Below are 25874 nucleotides of genomic sequence, written 5' to 3' on the forward strand. Positions count from 1 at the left end.
TATGAAGGGATGATATCTAAAAAATAAAGGGGTAAGAGAGGAATATATTGGAAGGAGAAAGGCAGAGATAGAATGGGATAAATTATCTCAAATAAAAGTGGCAAGAAAAAGCAATTATAATGGAATGGAAGAGGTGGCAGGTGAAAAGGAATGGGTGAATCTTGCTCTCATTGGATTTGACTTAAGGAGGGAATAACATACACACTCAATTGGGTATCTTACCTTACAAAAAAGTAGGGGGGAAGGGAATAAGAGCAGGGGATGATAGAAGGCAGGGCAGATTGGGGGAGGAGGTAGTCAAAAGGAAACACTTTTGAAAAGGGACAGGGTCAAAGGAGAAAAGTGAATAAAGGGGGACAGGATAAGATGGAGGGAAATATAGTTAGTCTTTCACAACATGACTATTATGGAAGTGTTTTGCATAATGATACATGTGTGGCCTATGTTGAATTGCTTGCCTTCTCAAGGAGGGTGGGTAGGGAGGGAAAAGGGGAGAGAATTTGGAACTCAAACTTCTAAAAACCAATGTTTAAAAAAGTTGTTTTTACATGCAACTGGGAATTAAGATATACAGGTAATGGGGTATAGAAATCTATCTTGCCCTACAAGAAGGTAAGGGGAAAAGGGATGTGGGGGGGGGTGAAGTGGGGTGATAGAGGGGAGGGCAGAATGGGGAAAGGAGCAATCAGAATTCATACCATCTTAGAGTGGGGGGAGGGTGGAAATGGGGAGAAAATTTGTAACTCCAGATCTTGTGGAAATCAATGTTGAATGCTAAAAATATTAAATAAAAAAAATCTTTAAAAAAATAAAAAGAACTCATGAATCGAAAAAGTACTACACAATAATGCTTCCTAGAAATATTTCCTACCAAAGAATCAGGAAAAAAATGTTCAATCATCGTTCTACAGATTGTTTCTGCTGGCATAACTATTGGGTAAAATAGATCATAGGCTCTAGAAGAGGAAGGCCCCTCAGCAGCTCATTTTCTAATCTAATTCCTTCATTTGTACAGATGAGGAAACTGAGATTCAGAGATGTGTGGGCCTTACTTGCTGAAGGTCCCACAGCAGGGGTGGAGAACTCGTAGCTTTGAGGCCACATGTGACCCTCTAGGTCCTCAAGCACGGCCCTTGGACTGAATCCAAACTTTGTAGAACAGAAGGGCCATACTTGGGGATCTAGAGGGCCAAATATGGCCTAGAAGCTGCAGGTTCCCCACTCTGTCCCACAGGGATTCTGCCGGCAAAGCAGGATTCAGATGTATGCGCTTTGGTGCTAAATCCAACGTTCTTTCCACTAGATCACCCTGCTTTTCATTGGGAGTGTAATAAAAAACAACTTTTAAGCAGCAGCCAAGTAAATGTAAACCTAATGTAAAAATTTTAGCACTGCTTTGGCTTTGTCCGAACAATAAGGGATCTATGCACATTTAAACCCTACTCAAAACTAGCTCATCCAGAACTGAGAACCTTTTCCCATTTTTTGTTCATGGTGTCAACAAGAAAGGCTGGAGAATGCCTAGGGAAGGCAATTACTCCTTATTGGTCATGTTAATAGGTTAGAATTAGAAAAAATGACTTACCACATTAAATATTCAGTATCCTTAAGGCCTTTTCTAAGGGTAGAAACTAGGAAACTCAACTTTCTGAACTATTCTGTCTTTTAAACTAAGGAACATTTTGTAAAAAGCAGAAAGCCATGTCATGAGAAACAGATCGTGCCTTTTAGATAATATGTGCCATACCCATTAAATGTTGGCTACTTTTACAAGGAGAACTGAGTGCTTGAAATTTCTTTTATAAGACCAAACTCTACATCATTCTTAGCGTTAAACAAGGTAAAATAATATAGGAATTTTTAAAAAATTTACATTTTCAGTAGTAGTTTATTTGTATCTTTTATCTCCTTGTCTCTTAGGAATTTGCAAGGCCTCTTTATCAAATAATAATAATGATAATACCCCTACTAATTAAAAAATGATCTTATGGATGCATTGATACTCCCAACTGTAGAACTGTTCTTTGTCATTAATGATCATACAATCATTCATATTTGAGCCATACTGAGGTTTCCTGATTAATTACTAAAAATATAGAACATGCAAGATTGGACTAGGATTGTAACCATCTAATGAAAAGTTAGATTGATTTTCTTACTAGTATCAGAAACAATCTAACAGACCTTTCAGTAAAAAAAAAAATAATACTGAAAAAATTTATAAACTTGAATACAAGGGATATTGGGGAACCCTAGAGATTCAAATGATATGATTAGAGCAATGGGGATATTCACATTTTTGCTAGTTGTACCTCTTGTGTTGTTTTAACAAAACTAACCCATTTGACTGTGCCTCGAATGGTTCAGAAATGGATATGACATAAAGCTTTTGTTGAAAGTTATAAACCTATAGTTCCTATCTACCTACCTACCCATAGTCAGAGGCATCTAGGTTATGCCTAAGAGTGTCAGGCCTGGAGCCAGGAAGACCTGAATTCAAATTCAGCCTCAGGCACTTATTAGCTATGTGACTTTGGGCAAGTTACTTCACCTCTGTTTCCCTCAATTTCCTCATTTGTAAAATGGAGATAATAATCCAGCACCTACCTCCCAGGGTGGTTGTGAGGACCAAATGAGACGATTACAAAATGCTTAGCACAGAGCTATATGAACATCAGCTGTTGTTAGCTAGCTATTATTATGGACCTATATTTGAGCCAACCGAATCGAATACATTACACAATCTCAGGGCTCACCTTCAAAGTACATGAAGATAATGCTATCTGACATGATGCCTTCTAACCACAAATACGGTATTGATACCAAACAGCAGAATGCATCAATCAAATTGACAAAAATGGAGGGGTCTTGTCTTTCCTATAGAACAATTCACCACCTCCTAGCCACATAGCATGGTATGTGACCCTCAAGCACATGACACTAGAATAGGTAGAAAACCACCTGGTTGAACATCTCTGTCTAATGACATGTGATGTCACCTTTTGTTTCAAGTTACTTATTTACAGCATGGGTACTGATGTTTGCTGCAAATACTTCAGAGCATTTCTGGGTGTGGGAGGAAGGATGAATAACTGGTTCCAGACACCTGTATTATGTTTAGTTCCACATGTGTTGAAGTGTCATAGATGACACTGTTCAAAAGCATCATTGTTTTACTGACACCCAGGAATCTACATAACTAAATGGAGAATCACAGTAACATGACTTCCTCAGGGCTAAAATTTCAGAGCTGGAAGAGAACTCATAGGCCATGTAGTCCAAGACCAACATTTTGCAAAAGAGGAAAGCAAAGCCCAGAGACATAAGGGGACTTTTCCCGAGGTCACACAAGTAGTGAGTTGGCCAGCAAAGATACAAGCCCATGTCTCTTACTCCAAATTCAGCTCTTTTCCCTCTATAAGCTCTTATGGAATCACAGAAACACAGACATAGAGCTAAAAGGGATCATGAAGGCTGTGTTATCTAATTCCCCCATTTTTAGATAAGGAAACTGTGGGGAGGGGAGAGGAAGGTAAGGGACTTGCCCAATGCTATATTACCTACAGGTGTCAGAGCTGGGATTTGAACCTAGTGTCCCTAAATCTAAAGTCACTGCTCTTTCCGCTTCACGTTATTAGACCTTGCTGGAATTTATAACCTCACCTTTCTTCAATGTAAGTATATTCTACCCTTTACATTAACATGCTTACCATCTCAGGGATGGAGGGGAAGGGAAAAGAGGGAGAGAGGGAAAGAATTTGGAGCTCAAAACTTTAAAAAAAATGTTAAAAATTGTCTTAACATATAATTGGGGGAAAATAGAATGTTATTTTTTTAAAAGGCCACAGCGTATTATTGTTTTGAGTATTTCCCAATCATTTTCATTGAGATTTTTCACTTCATTTAATCATTTCTTTAAGGCAGAGCGTTCGCTAAACTTCTTCAGTGATACATAAAAATATCTATGCTGGCATACAGCCCTTCAGCTGTTTACTACCTTTAAGCTGCTGATTATCAATCAAAGCACCTAATCTTATATTAACATAGTAATTAATTTTAGGCTGGTTATTCCTGCCGACTTAATTAAGGAGAAATGCAGAGGAGCCAGGATGAGGTTCACTTTGTCATAGCTGCATTTCCATTAAGAGGGGAAGTTCACTTCTTATAATCATCATTGAAGCACAGTATTTACCTATTTGCATTAAGTTATGATAGAAAGTCAAAAGGAATAGAGAGCACTGTGAGATGTAAAATGGATATTTTTGACTACATTAAATTAAAAAGGTTTTATATAAATTAAACCAATGTAGCCGAGATCAGAAGGAAAGCAGAAAATTGGGGGGGGGGGCGGAATTTTATGAACAGTTTCTCAGATAAAGGTCTCATATCCCAAATTAAAGAGAACTCTGTCAAATTTATAAGAATATGAGTCATTCCCCAGTTGATAAATACTCAAAGGGTACAAATAGGCAGTTTTTCAATGAAGCAATCAAAACTTGATGTGATATGAAAAAATGCTTTCAATCACTATTTAAAGAAATGTAAATTGGAACAACTTTGAGATGTCTTTTTATACTTACCAGATTGGCTAAAATGATAGAAGGGGAAATGAAAAAAACTGAGGTAGATGGGGAAAAATTGAGACACTAATTCATTGTTGGTGGAATTGTGAACTGATTTAACCATTTTGGAGAACTGATTTAACCATTTTGGAGAACAATCTGGAATTATACCCAAAGAGTTATTAAACTGCATACATACTTTGAGTAATAATACTATTAGGACTTTTTCCCAAGGTGATCAGGAAAACAGGAAAAGAACCTATATGTTTTAAAATATTTATAGCAGCTCTCTTTGTGATAATAAAGAACTGGAAATTGAGGGGATGCCCATTATTTGGTGAATGGCTAAACACGTTGTGGTATATGATTGTAATGGAATACTACTATACTATAAGAAGTGAGTTGGTTGATTTTAGAAAAACATGGAAAGACTTGCATAAAATAATGAAAAGTGGAATAAGCAGAACCAAGAGAATGTTGGATACAGTAACAGTAATACTGATCGAAGAATAATTGTGAATGACTAATTTATTCTGAGTACTATAAAAACTCAAATCAACTACATAGAACCCATGAAGAAAGATGCTATCTACCTCCAAAGAAAGAACTGATAAATAGAATACACATAACATGGTTTTACATATTTACATACGGGTGTGTGTATCTTTGTCAAATTGTGGCCTTTTTTAGTGCGGGGTGGGGAGGGAGGGAGAGAGACACAATTCAGAACTTAAAGTGTAAGAAAAAATAAATTAAATTTTAGTAGAGTCAAAAGGAAATTCATTTTCTTGAAAAAAACCCTCCCCTACTCCGTAGAAAGGAGATTAACTATTGGGTAGATTGGTTAGATTAACTTTGGGGTAGAATAGATCATAGACTTTATCAGCATAATTTGGGAATATTCTGCAAACGACTTTAGACCAAGTGCAGCAGGGAAGGGCAGGCAAAGTGATTTCTTACTGATAAATAATGAGCCTTAAACCTCTCAACATCATCATTTCTTGAAGGTTTTTTAATTTTGTTTTGCTCTGTTTTTGACTGGATCTATGATTTCATAAATATAAGGAACTTTGAGGTAAGGAAACACCTTCTATCAAGCGACAAGCATTACAATGGAGATCTGTGATTCCATAGGTATAGAGAACACCCAGTACCTTTCCAGTCTTCTTAAACCTTATATGCCCTTCCTCTCTTTCCACCCCACCCACATCCCCACATACACTTCAATCCAGTGACACTGGCGTTCTTGCTGGTCTTCAAACAGGACAGTCCATCTCCTGACTCCATGCCTGGAATGCTCTTCCTCTTCATCTCTGCCTCTTGGCTTCCCTGGCTTCCTTCATCTAAAATCCTACCTTCTATGGGAAGTTTTTCCTGGTCCCCCTTAATTCTAGCACCTTCTTCTCTGTCGATTACTTCCAATTTATTCTGTATGTAGATGTTTGCATGTTGTCTCCCTCATTAGACTGTGAGCTCCTTGAGAGCGGGGACTGTCTTTTACCTTTCTTTATATTCCTAGGGCTTAATACAGTCTCTGGCACATAGGAGGCACTTAATAAATATATGCTGACTGACTGAGATGTCTAGGGATACTGAGAGGTTAAAATTACTTTCCCAGGATGACAAAAATCAAGATAAAGGCCAGACCTGAATCCAGGCATTCCTGAGTGGCTCACTATCCATTACACTCCAATGACTCTTCTTTTTTTACATTTTCCAAATAAATCTTTTTGGAGGCAATTTACATCAAATGTCATGCTTAGGATATGATCCCTTAGCTTTCAATCTAATGGCCTAAATCTCTGATCTATCAGGATGGCAAAAGCTTTTGGAATTTTGGAGGACATAAAAATACTGGCTCACATACTTAGCTAGATTTTTTGCAAATGGTGTTTACCTACTTTTCTATCTTTTTTTCCCCTTTTGTTGATGAGAAGGTTAATTGGGCTTGGAAATTTTTCTCTGCCTTATTTCTTTACATCCTTTTACCTGTCACGTCCTGGAAGCTATAAGTTCAGTGGTTAAATATTAGGTTCAGGACCTTGTACAATAATAGACTACTTTGTACAACAAAAGATCATAAGGCATCAAAGCAACAAATGCTCAATTTGTATATCTGCAATTTGGTTATCAAGGGCAGCTAGGCTGTGCAATGGCTAGAATGTCAGGCCTGGAGTCAGGAACACTCTTCCTGACTTTCTGAGTTCAAATACAGCCTCAGATACTGTGTGATCCTGGGCAAGTAACTTAATCCTGTTCGCCTAAGTTTCTTAATCTAAAAAATGAGCCAGAGAAGGAAATGGAAAATCACTCCAGTATCTTTGCCAACAAAACCTCAAATGGGGTAATGAAGAGTCAGACATGACTGAACAACAACAACAAATCTGGTTATCAAACCCTGAGAAGAGTTCGTACTATTTAGTGAAATATCAAGGAAATAAAATGAAAGAGCTATATAAGATCATAGGTTTCTAGTCCAATCAATTAATTTTTTGAAAAATGGGAAACTGAGAGGTATCTTGTCCTAGGTTACGTAGGTAAAAAGTGGAGACGCAAATGTTGAAACTCGGATTGCCTTACTACAGGCTCTCAGTACTCTACCAGTATTTACCATCTTTAGGAAACTAATACGAAGCTAACACAACTTGAAAAAACAATAAACACCTCATCAAAACCAGTCCAGGTAATATTTAATACCTTCTTCCTATATGAAAGGATCTTTCTGAGAATATAGACAAACCAAAACAACCCTTCAAGAAGTGTATGGTCTATGGGAGGAATACAACAGGTAGTTAAATAAAGGTAATTTCAAAATCAAAGATATTGTAAAATGGAATTGAAGTGCCACCAATGGTAAGTCCTGCCATATTTAAAATTTGTACTATTTGGAATATCATATATTACAAATTCAGAGTCACACCGTCATCACTGTCGGCTATTTTATATCTTTGTCTCATCCAGATTCCCATTATGTCCATGGTGCTCAAGAAAACCTATACCCAAACTACAGATTTTATACATAAAGACTATCTTGTTGCTCCTATTTACTATAGGCCATAAAAAAGCAATCAGAAGTGCTATATTGATGTTACTCATTAACAATGCAAGAGCTAAGATGAAATTTCTCCAGAGATACTATAAACCCTAACTCTTCAATAACTGCATATTGCTTTCTGAATCAATTTCTACAATAGTTTAAAATTCACGTACCTATTCCACTTTAATCTTAACTTTCCTGTGTGTGTGTGTGTGTTTGTATTTATAACCACAAGGGATATATATGCTATTGTCTTACTTAATCCAGAGAGATGGAAGAAATTAGAGTCTCTTGATCAATAAGGATACTGCCTATAGTAAAAGAGAAGGTTTCAAGTTTGGTTGTTGTCATTTTCAATAATTTAACACCCTACTGACAGGCAGCACAGCATCCTGGATCTCACAGTGCCCGCAGAGTTAGGAATGAAATGAAAAAAAAAAACATTCAAGCATTCACAATGTAAAAAATGCACAGCAGAGAACAAAAGGCATACACATATACATTATCTCTATTTGTCATCTGGTTCTCTGATGGTGCACAGCATCTTCCTTCGTAAGTCCAAGTCTTTCCATGTTTTCCTAAATCAGCCAGCTCGTTTCCTACACCACGGCAATATTCCAACTCAATCACATCCTGTCTCAGAGACTGTCTATGAACAGTATTGATTTCAACATGGAAGTTTAAGTCTTGCCTTTTATACATGCTGACTTTGGGACTCTGGATAAGTCACTTAACCTTACAGTGGGTTCAGGCAATTCTTTAGGATCATGTTGCGGAACGGGTACAAATCTGCATTTGTAAGGGTAATTTTTTTCAAGAGTCAGTAACAGGACTAAAATTATCTCGGTGGTACAAGAGTGAAGTAAAACTCTCTCTCTCTAGGAATCCACCTTAAGTCTATTCCTTATATTATCACTGAATGCACAGTACACACTGCAGACACTCAAGAATTACCAGCTTAATTGATTGAGGGGTCATCCTCTCAAAACGTTCAAACAGGAACCTCAAAATTAGCATTCTTGTGGAAACCAGTGAGTCAGAAGGCTTGGCTAGGGACAACGACACACTCTAACAGTAAATATTCAAACTACTAGAGAATATGGTGCTTGGAGCAAATTGCTCTAATCATCCTTTCGTGAGTAGAAGAATTGAGGGAAAGTTTTTGCTGGAATAGTTTTTTTTTTTTAATTAGGACAAAGTGATCTTATCTGTCATTCATAGCACCTCATAGCACTTATCTATGCTTATCATGTTCTATTTCTTTTATTATGGCTGTTACGTGTATTACCTTTCTTCCACTTAGATTATCAGATCGAGGGCAAGAACCTTGATTCATTTCTCTTTGGATTTCCCTCTCTGTCTTGTATGCAGTAAGTGCTTGTTGAATCAAATACTCTCCCAATGAAATTCTTTCCCCTAACAACTTCCATTTTCACAGAACCATCCACGTTTCCTCTTTTTGTTGATGAGCCTACTTGGAATGTACTTGTCTTGGAAACCTTATTAGCTATAATAACTGAATTGCGGATATTTCCATCAGTGAACTAGAGCATGCAAGAATTACAGAATGGACTGAAAGGTGAGATGATTATAAAGCCTTGTAAAGGTTCTCAAACATGAGACAGTAAAAAATCAAAATGGGCATAGACATAGAAACACAGAATTTTAGAACTGTAAGGGTCCCTCTGGTCAAATGTCTTTATTGCACAGGTCAGGAAATTGAGACCCAAAGAGTTTCAGAGATTTGCTTAATATTATAAAATCACTTAATGAGAGAGTCACTTGACTCTGGTTTTCTTTCCATTGAAATGTTATAGAATAGCAAGAGAATAATTGGATGGGGGAGAAAAAGGTCAGATTGGGGGAGGGTTCATTAAATAGAAGGAATACTAGAAGGAAGCAGAGATGAAGCAAAAAAAGTCAAAGAAAAAAGACATACAATTAAAGGAGTGGCAACAGGGCTAAATCCTCAAAAGAGATTCTATTAGAGATAGAGAGAAACAGGGAGGATTCCTTACTTCTTAACAATGATATTTTCACACGAGAAGCTCCTTCCAAAATAAGAAGGCCAGCCATCAGCAAGTTCAGAAAGAATGCAGACAAACCATATTTTCCCCTACTCCCCTAATCAAATATCTTTTTGGTCATCTTTCAGTCCATCACCTGATCTATAGCAGGAACCAGAATAAACATCGGAAATTAAAGGACAAAGGAGAAACAGAAGGAGTATCTATTGACAGAAAGTGGCTTTCAGATCACCTCATTCTTTCTAAACATTTCTGGAGACTTATTAACTAGAATTTAAAAGCAAAAATTGTTGCTGACTCAGATTCTTTCCCAGATATCTTTGCTTGTATTTCTCCTCTCATTTTATTTTGATTATACAGTTCTTGAAGGGATAATTAAAGAGATGGTTTGTGTACTGTTTCATTAGAAGAAATAAGGAAGTAGGATGGCCTTCATAGGTAAGCATGGTTCCTCTGCCTCAGCTCACTAAATGGTAGGCCTTTCTGAAAAGAACTAGAATGCCATCTTTCCTCCATTTAAATACTTTGACAATATGCATCACCCACAGGATACATGGATTCTTATCATCTTTTTGCTAGAACTTTGAATACAGTCCTTGAAGCCTTTTCAAGCTCATGTTTTAGCCTTTTTAAATAAATGGGTTCTAGATCTGCAAAGGTAGACTAGACATGAGAAACATAGTATTAAAAAAAGAAAAACCATTAACCTATACCGAGGAGGGCTGATCAGACATCCTGGCAGGTTTCTCTAGAGTCCACAGCAAGAAAATATGGATCTGACTTTGGGACTGAGGCTGGGACTCGGCCTGTGATTACTGGCAGAGGGAACTCCCAGGTTAGGAACCTGTCTCTACCAAGATGAATCTCCACATTCCCTCATAGAGAGTTGTCTAAAGCACTGATAAGTTGTGGGTCAGTCAATAAACATTTATTAAATACCTACTATGTGCCAGGCATCGCACTAAGCACTAGGCATACAAAAAGAGGTGAAAGATAGTCCTTGCCCTGAAGGAGCTCACAGTCTAATGGAGGAGACAACAAGCAAACGAATAGGTATAAACAAGCCAGATATAGGATGAATAGGAAAACAACTAAGAGACAAAAGGCACTGGAATTAAGATGGGTTGGGAAAGGCTTCCTGTAGAAGACAGCATTTTAGCTGGGACTTAAAAGAAGCAGGAGAAGGCAGTAGGCGGAGATGAGGAAGGATTACATTTTGGTGATAGGGCGGGGGAGGGGGGCAATCAGAGAAAACTTGCTGAGCTGAGAGATGGAATGCCCTATTCATGAAACAGAAAAGAGGTCCTTGTCACTGGATCCAAGAGGACATGGTAGGGAGTAAGGTATGAGAAGACAGAAAAGGTAGGAGGGGGCTTAGTTACAAAGAACTGCAAACGCCAAACAGAGGATTTTGCATTTGATCCTGGAAGTGTTTGCCAACCTAGATTTTATTGAGTAATAGGGTGACATAGTCAGATCTGTGCTTTGGAAAATCACTTTAGCAGCTGAATGGAGGATGAATTGGAGTGAGGAGAGACCACAGGAAGGCAGACCCACCAGCAGGCTATTGCAAGAATCTGGGCATCAGGAGAAGAGGGCCTGGACTAAAGTGGTGGCTTATATCAGAGGGGAAAGGGGACCTATTCAAGAGACATTACAAACTTGAAATCATCAGGCCTTAGAAACAGATCGGATATGTGGGGTGAGAGATAGTGAGGAGTTGAGGGTGACACGTAAGCTTAAAGCTTGAGAGACTAGGAGGATGGTGCTATCCTTGACATGGGAAAGATCCCAGGTACTTTCTTCCCAGAGCAAAAGTTGTCCAACTTCTGTAACCACGAGTTATGGTACTAAAATCATGTCACAAGTAAGTTTTAGCTTCAGTCTTCTAAGATTATGAAATCATGTTAAACTATTTGGCAAGGTAAAAAAGTCAATTTAACTGACTTCCTCAGTTACATTAAGGATGTGTGACCCTACCCCTGGGGCTACAGTAATGTCACCATCCACTCTGAACATACCGAGAGGGGGAAAAAAAGAAAAAAAAAATCTAGAGCTATATCGCATCTAACTCTCCAACAAGTACATTGGTAGTTAATACTGGAACTTATAGAGAAAAAAACTGGTTGGAGGTAGCGTGTACAGCAGAGGAGGAGTAAATAGAATCATGTAACTAAGTAAATGACAAAGGCATACAAAACACCTCATGGTAGTTGGTGGGGAAATGAAAAATAGCATATTTCATTTTGGCATCCAAACAATAGAAATTGGCTTTTTAAAAAATAATGAGTTCAAATGCAAATATTGGTGTTGTCCATAGATTGTATAACAGCATAATACATACATGCAAAGGATCTTTTATGCTAAAACCCAAGACCATATTTTCACAAAGGAGAGGGAAAAACAAAAATATCTTAAAGTAAAGGAGAGACACTGAAAGATCACAATCAGTATTGTGTGACAGATGAAAGAAAGGAAAGGCAAGAGACAAAAGTGTCAACATGTACATTTAGACTTTACTTGTGCATTATAATTTGGAACAGAGACTGAAAAAAAAGAGATTATAAAGGGTGGAGGGAGACTTTCAGAAGGTAAACAAAATATTGTGAAAAGCTGGATTCTAAGAAATGAGGGCACTGAATTAAATAAAAGAAAAGTTTGTGTAGGATATTTATGTCTGTCAATATTTTCTTAATCCTTTTATTTTTCTTATTTAGTATTTCATTTTTTCCCAATTACATGTATAAAAAATTTTAACTTTTTTCAAATTTTGAGTTCCAAAGTCTCTCCCTGCTTCCCCTCTCCCCTCATTGAGAAGGCAAGCAATTTGACTTAGGTTATATAAGTGTAATCATGCAAAACACATTTCCTTGTAAGTCATTCTGTAAAAGAAAACACAGACAAAAAAACACAAGAAAAAGAAAGTAAAGAAAAAGTATCTTTGATCTGTATTCAGACTCTACTAGTTGTTCCTCTAGAGATGGACAGCACCTCTCATCATAAGAGAATAGCTAAGCTAGTTAGAGTTGATAATCATACAATTTTGCTGTTATTGTGTACATCGTTCTCCTGATTCTGCTTACTTCACTTTACATCAGTTTGTGTAAGTCTTTCCGTGTTTTTCTGGGAGCATCCTGCTCATCATTTCTTAAAGCACAATAGTATTCCATCACAATCATTACAACAACTTGTTCAGCTATTCTCCAGTCAATGGACATCCCCTCAATTTCCAATTCTTCACCACTACTAAAAGAGCTGCTATGAATATTTTTGTACATATAGATCCTTTTTCTTTTTGTTTTTTCATCTGTTTGGGATACAGACCTAGTAGTGGTATTCCTTGGTTAAAGGATATGCCTAGTTTTATAGCCCTTTGGGCAAAGTTCCAAATTACTTGCCAGAATGGTTGAATCACTATACAACTTCACCAATAGTATCTTAGTGCTTTAATTTTTTCACATCCCTTCCAACATTTGTCATTTTCCTTTTCTGTCGTATTAGCCAATCTGACAGGCATAAGGTAGCATCTCAGAGTTGTTTGCAATTTGCATTTCTGTCATCAATAGTGATTTAGAACTTTTTTTTCATATAACTATAGACAGTTTTGATTACTTTGTCTGAAAATTGCCTGCTCATATCCTTTGACCATTTATCAATTGAGGAATAGGTTTTATTTCTATAAATTTGACTCAGTTTTCTATGTTTGATAAGTGAACTCTTTATCAGAGAAACTCATTATAAATTTTGTTTCACAGTAATGATTACCAACTATGTATTTCCCTCCATCCTATTTTCCCCATTTTTTCTACTCTCTCTCTCCTTTTACCATGTCCATTCTCAAGTGTTTTGCTTCTGACTTTTACCTCCCCCAAACTGCCCTCCCTTCTATCACCTCCACCTTCTCTTATCCCCTTTCCTTCCTACTTTCCTATATGGCAAAGCTATCATTCTTTCTTTTAGACTAACAGAAGCATTTACAAATGACCCAATTCCAAAGTAGTCACAGTTTAGTGAGAATGTAAGAAGGGTAAATATGCTGAAAAGATTTAATGAGATTCGAAAGATATTGTAAGTGCAAAGACCTGCTTACCATTAGCTGTGAATTGATTTTTTCTTAAGGAATTGGATAAATGAAAAATGTTAAGATAAAAGAAAGTGGATACACGGATTTAGTACTTCTTGTTCAGTTGTATATTGTCTGTAGTTCAGTGTCCAACTCTTCATGACCCCATTTTGGGGCCACTTCCTTTCCCAGCTCATTTTATAGATGGAGAAACTGAGGTAAACAGGGTTAAGTGACTTGCCCAGGATCACATGGCTAGTAAATATCTAAGTCCGGATTTGAACTCAGGAAGATGAGTGTTCCTGACACCAGGCCTGGTGCTCTATCCACTGTGCCATCAAGCTGCCCAGATTTACTGCTAATAAAGGTCAAATTCTGTTAGTACAAAATCCAAGTGACTGCTTTGTCATGAAGGGATTTCTTCTGCTGTTATGAAGTTTTATATATATAAATGCTGTCAAATTAAATACTTTTGAGACAAAGGAGCCATTAGCTGGGCTTTCAAAACTCTTCCACTTTTAAAAAGAGGATTTTACAACACGATTTGATCTATAATTAATTTCATCGCTTATGAATATGGTACATTATAAGATATTCACTCAGGCAAGCAATTGTCTGAGGAGCTAGATAGCTAGAGTTAGAGTTTCTTCTCCTCCTAACAAGTTAGCTGTGTAACCTCAGACAAGTCACTTGACTTTTCTGAACCTTAGTTTCTTCATCTATAAAATGTTTCAATCGTTTTTCAGTTGTGTTTGACTCTCCATGAACCCATTTGGGGTTTTCTTGGCAAAAATACTGGAGTGGCTTGCCATTTCCTTCTCCACCTCATTTTAGAGATGAGGAAACTGAGGCAAACAGGTTTAACTGACTTGCCCAGGGTCATACTGCTAGTAAGTTTCTTAGGTCAGATTTTAACTCACTCAAAAAGATGAGTCTTCCTGACTGCAGGCCTGGCACTCCAGCCACTGCGCCCACCTAACTGCCCCCAGCTATAAAATGAGAGCGATGTCTTACATTGTGTCCAGCATTCTTCCCTCCCACTCTGAAACTGAGATGTATAACTACAGATATTTTCAAAATATGCATATGCTTGATGACATGAAAGAAAAATTAAACTCATTATACTAAGTAAATTTCACATTCTAATAGAAGTTGGTTTCACTGGCAAAATAGCTGAAAAAATAAAGAAAACTGTGATAGAATTTAACTTATTGTGATTCAAATGCTTAACCAGTGATTTAGAGTAAAATTCATTTTTAATGAAACATAAATCTTGAAGGACAGAATTATGCAAAATTTTAGTTTCCTAATGAATAAAGAGATTTTCTAAATTTCACTTCTATTAGTCATTATCGCGGTAGTCCAAGAGTATGCTTCCCGAATCCTGAGTCAGAATGGACTGCTGAAATCAAAAGTGTGTGTAAACTGCCCAACCTTCTATTGAAATCAAAAATTTATCTTAACTGTAGTTTGGAAAAGGAAGTAAACCGAGAAGTCATTCAGTTATCTGTTCCACAACAAAGAGTCCATCTCATAGATAATAACCACAGCAGATGTTTAAATAGCACTTCAAGGCTTATAATGTTTTTTTTTAATCATATACATGATTTTATCTGTTTTTAACAACAACCCTATGATGTAAGTCCTCCAGGCACTACTGTTCCCATTTTATGGAAGAGGAAACTGAGTTATATGAATTTCCAATGATCACACAGTTAGTAAGCATCAGAGGTAGAAGTCAAACCCGGGTCTATCTTGACTCCAAATCTAGTGCTATTTATACAATACTACACTGCTTCTCATTGTTCAGTGTCTGCAGAAAAAGAAATCTACATGACTGGTAGCAGGAAAACCATACTGGAAATAATCTTTATGAATGAGATGCATATGGAAGGCACAAAGACAGACCCAGGAAAATCAGAAGTCTGGTCAGTTTCATTTTTAGCATGAATACAGGCAGGCAGATTCTAAAGAAAACGACATTAGTAGAAGCCAAAACACAGAAAAAGATGGTCTTCGAGGAGGTTTCCATGGTAGTACAAAATCATTAACTGGTCCCCTGAGACTTGTTTATACCTGTTGTGAAATAAGTCAAACAGAAATAGCTCCTATTTTATATTGGGGTGGGGGTGGGGACAGGGATAGATTATAAACCAGGCTTACATGGAAACACTCTAGAAATGAAGTTCAACAATTTAGGAATTTAGTTAAAGCAACTATAGTAAAAGAATACAGAATGTTCCTAACTGACATTAACAATATAATATAGTTAGATTAAATGTTTCCAGATAAAGCCTTGACAGATATGATTTTGATGCCAAAATCGCTTGAAGCCTTACGACATGTCTATGCACCTGGCACAAAGGAGGCACTCAACAAATGCTTGTTTGTTGTTGATTTATTGATATCAGATTGTAATCTGGGTCTTGCCCTCAACATTCCACTGAAAATGTGCTCAACCAGATCACTAAAGACATCATCATTACTAAGTACAATGATCCTTTTTTAGTCCTCCTTCTCATTGTGCAGTATTGTGTAAACAGAGCCAATGTGAAAATTGATTTGTGCGGTGCTAGAGATGGAAGGGTACAATTGTACTGCCCCTTTCTGAAATATGGACAAACTCCTTTAGTTTGGTTTATTTATTTTTGGAGATTGGGAGGCAGCAGGATAGAGTGGAAACCCTGCTGGATTTGGAGTCAGGAGAGCCTGTATTCACATCTGGCCACTCACACTCGCTAATTGTGTGACCACAGCTCTACCTCTTTGATTCTCAGCTTCCTTACCTCATTTGTCAAGAAGGAATGATCATAATACTCCAATACAGGGGTGGGGAACCTGCAGCCTCAAGGCCACAGGTGGCTGTTTAAGTCCTCAAGTGTGGCCCTTTGACTGAATCCAAACTTCACAGAACAAATCCCCTTAATAAAAGGATTTTTCTGTAAAACTTGGACATAGTCCAGTAGAACCTAGAGGACTACATGTGGCCTTGAGGTTGCAGGTCCCGTCCCCACACCACCCCCAGCTACTGCACAGGTTTGTTAGCAGGATCAGAGATCATTTCTATAAAGTGCTTCATAAACCTTAAAACACTGCAGAAATGTCGGATCTCGTCCCTACAAATTGAGATCAGGTTGTCTAATGCATTTTCTATCTCATCGTATGTTCCAACTTCTTCCCCTGAGCCTGAACTTATAAAGCTGTCATTCTACTCCCTCAGTGTCAAAACTTCTTTTCACAAAAAGTCCAAGGTCTTTGCTTCATTCCACTCACTCATGTGCTCAGTCCCCTGTACTCTGATTTATATCTCCAACATTCTACTAAAAATGTTCAAAGATCACTAATAGTATCCTCACTGCAAAATACAATGACCCCTTTACAGTTTTCAATTCTCCTTAACTTTTCTGCATCATCTGACATCACTGACCACTTTCTTATTCTTTATAGGTTTTAATCCCCCGGTTATAATGATAACAACCAGCACCTGTAGAGTGCTTTAAGCTTTGCAAATTGCTTTGCAAACATCTCATTGGATCCTCACAACAACCCTAGGAGGTAGGTGCTATTATAACCTCCATTTTGCAGAGAAAAAAACTGAGACAGATAGAGATTAAGTGACTTGCTCAGGGCCACACAGCTAGCAAGTGGCTCAGTATGGATCTGAACTCAGGTCTTCTTGATTCCAAATCTACTGTTCTATCCACAGCACTACCTAGGCACCTCGTGTTATACGACACTGTACTCATGGTTTTCTTCCTCCCTCTCTGACTGCTTCAGCACTGTGGCCTTACTGACTCCTTGCCCTCCTCCACCCCTTTTAAACATACATGTCATCCAATACTATATCTTTACATTATCTCTCTTGGAGATCTTATCCATTCCTTTGGATTGCAGGAAGCATAGTATAGTGAAAAGAGAACTGTATTTGGAGTGAAACTATCTCAGTTCCAATGCTAGTTCTATTATTTCTGTGTGTGACCTTGGAAAAGTCACTTAACATCTGTGGAACTCAGGTTTATGATCTGTAAAATAAGGGAGTTGGAATAGATGATGTCCAAGATTCTGTCCAGCTCTAAATCCTATAAACCTATTCAATTATGAACTCTATACAAACAATTCCCAAATCTAATTTGACTCTGACCTTTGGCCATGAACATCACTTACCTTTTAAGAGCCTCGATTTTCTCATTCATAACAGGGCAGTAATACTTACAGTATCCACCTCACAAGGTCATTACGAGCATCAAATAAAATCATGCACGTAAAACATTTTGAAGACCTTAAATGGCTACATAAATGCCTATTTCGTTTGTGTTTTTTATGTTGCTATATATCCAACCTCAGCCTTTTCCTAGAGCTCTAGTTCCAGATTTTCAAAAGCATACTGTATATTTCCCAAAATATACTGTATATGATCCAGTGACCCCCTTAAACTCAACATGTAAGTTTAAACACCTCTACTCAAGTGAGCTCGTCATCTCTACTCAAACTTGCCACTCCCCTAACTTCTCTTTTTCACCAACCCAGCTTTTCAGGTTTATGACTTCAGAGTCATTTTTGACTTTTCCTTCTCCCTTATCACCCACCTCCATTCCATTGCCAAATGCTGTGACGACTGCCAAGGTATTATGCTTCCACTATTTCTCAAGAATTCATTTTTTCTTTGCACTTTCCCTACATTCACCCTATATGAGGCCCTTATCTCTTCTCACCTAGACTGTGGTACTAAGTCAGCTCACTGACACAGTGGATCAAGTGTTGTTTGTAGTCAGGAAGATGTGAATGAAAATACCGCCTGATAAATTTACGAAGCTATGTGATTCTGGGAAAATCACTTAACCACTGCCTTGCTTCCCTGACCAGTAAAATGATGGGGTTGAACTGAATGGCCTCTTTCATTTCTAAATCTATGAATAGTTTCCTAGCAGGTATTTTTAATCTGTACTTTGCCCTCATTCTTCACAACATCATCTATGTACTAAACAGATGTGGATATGTCACTCAGCTACTCAAAATTTTTCCCTGATTTCCCATTTTCTCCCAAATAAAATGTAAGTTTCTGAAACTGACATTTGAGGTCCTTCTAATTTGCCTCCAATCCATCTTTCAAGCATTATCTCACTCTTCTTTCATTTGTGTATTCCATATTTGAAGTCAAAATGAACCATTCTTCATCCCCTATTTTTAATTTGCCTAATTTATCCCTATACCTTTGCTTGTGCCCTGTCTCTATCTTGGCTTTTTGAAGTTCCTCTCAACCTTCAAGGCTCAACTAAAGTCCTACCTCTTCCTTAGAATCTTCCTTGCCCTTTTAAGCTAAAAATGAAGTCTTCCTCTTCCATTTATTCCTAGTCCTTTGCCTGTATCTCTCCTAAGCGTTCATCACTTCCTTCAAGAGCTTTCTCCCTATCTCAAAATTATTTTGCACTTACTTTGAAAATGTTTATATTTTTTTATCTGTACATATTCTGCTTCCCCCAGTAGAATATAAACTTCTCGAAGGTGAAAACTGTTTCAAGAGGCCTATTCACTGAATGGGCATTACCTCACTCTAAGTGAGTAAATGAAAAGGCCTGAGCCTGAAAGGGCCAGGGTCTCCCACTGCATCCTGGGCCATCTCCAGTCATGCTGATGAATATCTGGTCACTGTATCCAGATGGCTCTGGAGGAGAAAGTAAGGCTGGTGACCTTACACAGCCCTCCCTCACTCAAATCAAAGTCAACTGCAAGTCATGTCATCATTTTCCTGATGTCATTATCCTCTTTGAAAACAAAGGACAAACACACAATCCCAGCATCTAGCATGATACTTGGCATGTAGTAGGTATTTAAAGAATGACTACTGAACTTAGTCAAACTGAATTATGACATTGTCATTTGACGTACAGTGATTTGGATAATATGATTTTCTCCTCTATTAAATTGCAAAATCCCTGATAGCAGGGTCAATGGCATAGCCATCCACCTATGCCCAGTGCCTAACATAGTATCTCATACGTAAGTATGCACATAATAAAACTAAATGGGAAAACAATACAACAGCGTAGGGCGGGATATGAGTGATTCTAAACAGCAGGGAGGCACTTTGTGCTATAACTCATTAACTTGTCCTTGACAAGGTGACCAGAATTGGCAAGCTTGGTATGAAAGTGATATAAGGGACTTAAATTTTTAATTTCTAAAGATCCCTTAAGCCTATACTCTTGGGGAAAAGGACCATTCCTGAATTTCCAAAATGTAGGCATTTACTAATGGTCTCTAATCCACATATTGTTCAACATGTGTCCATCATAAGTATCTGAGACTGGATTTGAACTCAGGTCTTCCTATTTCCAGGTCTAGAACTCTATCTACTATGCCACCTAGGTGCCTCTGATAATAATAACAATAACTTATATTTGAGGCTTAAAACTACTTTTAAATTATTTTATTAATATATATGTATGTATATGTATATATACATACATATGTAAAATGCGCTTTCCTCACAACTCATGAAGTAAGGCAGATTATGCAAGTATCATAATCCCCATTTTACAAATTAGACACTCAGAAAGGTTAAGTGACTTGCCCAAAGCCACACAACTAGTAAGTGTTGGAGGCAGGATTTGAACATTAGGTTTGTTCTGACTCTAAGCTCAGAGCTCTCTTCATGAAAAATCTTTATAGTCATCTCCACTGCAACAGGAATGTTGAGAGAAGCAATCACAATTAAACGAAAGTAAAATGCTTAAATATCTTCTGGTTTTTTGTAAGTAAAATGTATTGAAAAGCAAAGCACACCAATACTCCTTCATTCATATTAAAAATCTTTCTATTTGCAGGCACTAATTCCATGTTAGACATGTGACGCTGGAGCTTTGCCAAAACAATGGGTCTATGAATGAATGGCAATTCCAGGCTACGGCTGGAATTGGAAGCAGATCAGCCATGGATGTCATTCATTACATCAGAACAGCCTCATTGTGACAGTTTCTTTTAAGATCCAGCTCCATGAAATAGACCCAGGGTTAAGTATTAAAGCAAAGCAATATCGTTCATTTTTTGAAAAAGCAAATAATCTTTTAATAGTATTAACAAGTAACACAGCAAACCCTCTTTAAATTTGAGAGGAAGAGAGACAGTTGATTGACTACACTAAAATAAACAGAAATATCAAGCTCCCTGTTCTTTCTTCATTCACAGGTTTTATCTTCTCATATTTGGAAGAATTAGATTTAATATTGGAAAGTTATATTCAAATTATCTCCCACCAGCAAAGTTTGAGGTCATCCTTTTTTATAGGAAATTAAGAGTACAGATATAACTTCTTTCTTATTTTTTTTCAAGATTTTGGTCAATAATACTGAAGACAGTACATTACTTAGTTATTATTCTGTCAACTCTAACTGAAGAACATCAAATAACATTTATTAAGTATCCTCGTGGACTTGATGCTTCGGGGAGAATTATGACAGTAAGTCAAGCATTCACAATGCTTACAGGAAAGCCAGAAGCAGAAACTATATATTTTTAAATATGGTAATAATTTAATATTTATTGTAATCAAAATTCAACAAGGTTTTTTTTGTAGTCAGACAGCCTAAAGGAATATAAATTTATAACTATAAACACCTTTAATCAAATGGAAGCAAACATTGCCACTGTTACTATAGTTGCTAAATTAAGATGTTAGAGGCATGATGCATTGTTATTACTTTTGTTTGTTTCTGATTGACTTCATATAGGAAGAAAATGTAGATAAAATGTGTCTTTTTCCTTCAGAGAACTGAGTATAGACGAAAAAAATTATTTAGATAGAAATACGAAAAGATAATCTGTTTGTTATTCAGTGTCTAAATGTATGATACAAAAGCTACTAAGATAATCATTGTCATCATCATCATAGCTAGAGTAATAATTTCATGCCTCAGTTTAGATTAGATAACACTAGAGATGTAACTGAGGAGCTACTGAAATCAGAAGAGAAAAAAGTTGAAGAACCTAAGACCATTGGAAATCTTCACTGAATACAAGTTTCAGAAATTATATCCAATAATAAAACCTTAATTTCCTACAGACAATCTACAGAGTTTTAAGCTATTAAGGAGAAAGCTGTGGCAAAAATATATTGAGATTTGTGGCCATCCTAAAATAAAAACTTAATAGAGTATTTAAAGTAATTAATATATAGGCAATATCAGGCTTAATGCATACTTTTAGGACTGTAAAATAGACATTACAGATTTTAAAAGTATCCTGATTACCTTAGATTAAAACTTCTCCACTCAAAAGGAAGAAAAGGACTGAGAGATTTTCAGAGCTCACAATGAAGAGGTGCAACCCCTACAGAAGTACTTTTTGAGCAAGAAGCCATGACTCAAGCAATAGTAAATGCTAATAACACATACCTTCGATTGGATTAATTGCATGTCACTGAAAGTGGTTTGACTTTGTAAAGAGTCTAAAAACTGGCTAAGAGCCAAGAGTAGAGTCAGATACTATCCACAAGAACCAAAACAACAATATGTTGACAAAGAAACATCAAACAAATGGTTACGTTATATGATTTGTTTATGGAAACAGAGGGATTTATGATGGGGTAATTCCAAGGACCAAGTCATCACCACCAGAAAGTACACTTGGGGACTGACTGATGCAGATTATTCAATGCAACAGATTCAGGCAGACTGCAATAATTAACATCTACTGAGTAACTAGGAGACAAAATCTGCTCGAACAACATTGATCAAACAACAAGATCATACCAAATACTCTTAATCTCCAAGCTGCTTGGATGAAAAGCTTTCAAAATTCATAGACACAGCAGAAAAAAAAAATCAAAATAATGTGGGAAAAGGATCAGGTACATATCATTCCCTATCATTCTGTCTGCTACTGGTATTGTAACAAAAATGCTTTCAGTGAACCCATAGAAGATGAGTTTGCATCCTAATACGTTTTGAAGCAGCTATTTTATCTACCTGCACATGAGTCTGCCAAGTATTAAATATAAAAGAGTAAGAGAAGGAGAGAAACTTATCCCAGGACCATTTCTATCTGAACATCATCAAACAATATGAGAATTAGTTTTCTACAATAATAATAGCTAAAAGTCATTCATGCCTTAAGGTTTACCAAGTAATTTATATATAATATTGCTTCTGAGCCCCACAATAACCCTAAGAGGTATGTGCTACAGATATCATTTCATAGATGGGAAACTGAGCCTTAGGGGTGTGGCAGCAGGGGGTGGGGCGCAGTTAAGTGGTTTGCCTACAGTCTAGCCCAGAGCTGCTAAGTGTTAAAAGTAGGTTTTGAATCCAGGCCTTCCTGACTCCAAGTGCAGGATTCTCTGCACTAAAACATGCTGCTGCCTCACTTTACTCTTTTTTTCCCTAGATAGGTCATGATTCCACTGTCTGCTCCCTATGAAATGATGGAAAACTTTAACTTTGAAAAACTAGGGAAATCCTAATCTTGAATAGAGACTGCTTCACAAGTATATATAACATCTCCATTGAGAAAGCTTGATGCACAAGTAGGTTTGGGGCCCTGCTGGTTCTTTTAGGGATGTTTTCACAAGAGTAAAAATTACTGCCTTCAAGAATGGTATTCAAGAACACAAATTACTTAATTTCATGTCCCAGAGCTTATTTCCCGAAGAGTTAATAGTTAAGTTAAAATAATAGCTCTATCCCCAAATTTGCTCCTTTTATAAACTGAATTGGGAGATTGTTTTCTCATATTGTGACATATATGAATGAATTTTCTTTTACATCATTTGATACTTCCTTAATTCTGAGCTTTTTACAATGTACTTAAAGGAGATGGGTGATTTTCCCCCCAAGATCTGAAGACAAATTATGTATGCTAAAAATTTGTGGTTATTTGAAATGAGGAATTTACCTGACTCAAAAATCAAATAAGAAACTTCAGAGGTCCTCCCTCATGCTCCCATATAATTTAAGTAAAGAGCAAAATGAATTCATGAACTTATGGGTGAGGACTGTTTATAAAATCTTAACATCTCAAGTACTATTGATTGGTAGTCATGCATTAGTAGCTTCTAGTACATCTTACTCACCCATCCTACCCCTTCCCCATCTAAATCACTTAGGAGAAATAAAAGACACTTTGCTGTTCATTTCTTACCAAACTGTCCACATCTATGCTGGAGTTTACAGCCCACTGCAAAGTACTCATAATATTCATGGCTAAAGTTAGAAGAATTCCAACTCGTCCTTCTCCATCACCTGTAGGTTAAAGAGGAAATAAAAACTATTTTAGGTAATTCAACCATAAACAAGTACAGCACACATAATAGAAGGAAAATTCTCTTGCATTGACTTATATATTTTATTTCTATACTATCTACATGACCTGGTATCATCTTGTTATTTTACAGGTTTGATAAAAAATCATATTATGATAAAATTATTTGGTTGGCCTCATTTTATGGATGGGACTCTGCTTTCTGTTACCTATACTCAAAACCTGGGAATGATTTTTGGTTCATCATTCTTCTTCATACACATCAATTTGTCACGAAGTCCTATTTATTATTTTTTTTGGCAGGGTGATTGGGGTTATTTGACTTGCCCAAGGTCACACAGCTAGTACATGTGTCAAGTGTCTGAGGCCAGATTTGAACTCAGGTCCTCCTGACTCCAGGGCCGGTGCTGTACTCATTGTGCCAACTAGCTGCCCTAGTACTATTTATTCTTAAAAGCTCTTACATGAGAACTTTCCTGATGCAAATCTCATTGTTTCTGCCTCCACAACATCTCTCACATCCATCCTCTTCTATTCGTTCATACAACCACTTAGTTTAGACTACCATCATCCTTAGTTTAGACTACTTCAAATGGCCACCTTATTGGTCATCCTTCTTCATGCCCCACTCAAACCTATCCTCTACACAGCTGCCAAAGTGACACTTTTTGTAAAGCGTAGCTCTGACTCCACTACTCTCCAACTCAGTAAGCTTTAGTGCTCCTTAGTATTGTTAGGTACAAATATAAGCTCCTCTATTTGTCATTTAAAGACCTCTAGACCAAACCTAATTTTCCATTTAAAAATTAAATGTAATATCATTTAACTTACTCTATGCTACCAAACTGACCTTAACTTTTTCAAATTTGGCACTCTACTTCCCATGCCCATGCCTTTGAAATGGCTCTTCCCCATACCTAGAATATATTCTGTCCTCACATCTCTTTGAATCTCTAGTTTCTTTTAAGGCTAATCATATGTGTCACCTTCTACCTCAAGCCTTCCCTAATTCCCTGTGTGTTTCCCAGTACATGACACTGAGCCTAGCATAGAGTAGGGACTTTAACAAATACTTATTGGTTGAATGAATGAAAAAATTATTTTTCAATATCTCTTGAATTCATCCTGTTCTCTCCATTTTCATAGCTATCACCCAAATCTAGACACTGATCTGAACCACCACAATAATGTCTAGTCTGTATCCTTATCTTCTTCCTTTCCACTCATCCAGATCTGACCATGCACATGTGCGCGCACGCACACACATGCACACATGCACGCACGCATGCACACACACACTTCTCATCAAGACAATCTTCCTACAATAATAATTCCAGCATGTTACATTTTTATTTATTAATCTATTATGAATTTCCATAGCCTCTCAGATGAAGTCCAAACTCCTCTGTCTATTCTTCAAAGGCATTTTACAAAAACTAATTAGAATTAGCTTCTTGGATCTTCTCTTTGTACTATTCACTCACCATAATCATTGCCGTGTTCACACTTTTGCTCATATCCTTCCTGAAAAGGCCTTCCTTCCTCTTCTAGGTCCATCTAAGACCTACTAATCCTTCAAGATTTCAAACCTACACTGCTCTTTGAGCCTTCTGTGACAATGTCAGCTCATTTCTATCTTTCCCCCTTCTTGTTTTCCTTTTGCTATCTGCACCATTTATTTCAGCTCTTGGTAAGAATAATGAATGCACTGTTTTGTTATCTACCCTCATATATTATTCTTTAATCACTTTTTGACTTATCTTCCCAACAGGACTTTAAGCTCCATGAGGGCACATACCAAATCATATAAATTTTTATTATTTCCCCAAAGTATCTAATGCATGGTGAGTATCTACTTTGCTGATTTTTTTGTCTCTTTCCCCCTTTTTTTCTTCATAAATAATATTTGTTATATCTGATAACTGTCTAGA

At 37.0% G+C, this 25874-nt stretch overlaps 1 protein-coding gene across 1 annotated transcript in view; it reads right to left on the minus strand.

The window, feature by feature from the left end:
• CFTR (CF transmembrane conductance regulator) overlaps positions 1-25874 on the minus strand; it is a 224290-nt gene that overhangs the window by 34336 nt on the left and 164080 nt on the right. Inside the window, exon 21 of the mRNA XM_036761406.1 lies at positions 23824-23924. Within this exon, the coding sequence (XP_036617301.1) occupies positions 23824-23924 (101 nt within the window). The remainder of the gene's footprint in view (positions 1-23823; positions 23925-25874) is intronic.

This window comes from Trichosurus vulpecula, chromosome 5 (genome assembly GCF_011100635.1).
Source record: "Trichosurus vulpecula isolate mTriVul1 chromosome 5, mTriVul1.pri, whole genome shotgun sequence".
Taxonomy (NCBI): domain Eukaryota; kingdom Metazoa; phylum Chordata; class Mammalia; order Diprotodontia; family Phalangeridae; genus Trichosurus; species Trichosurus vulpecula.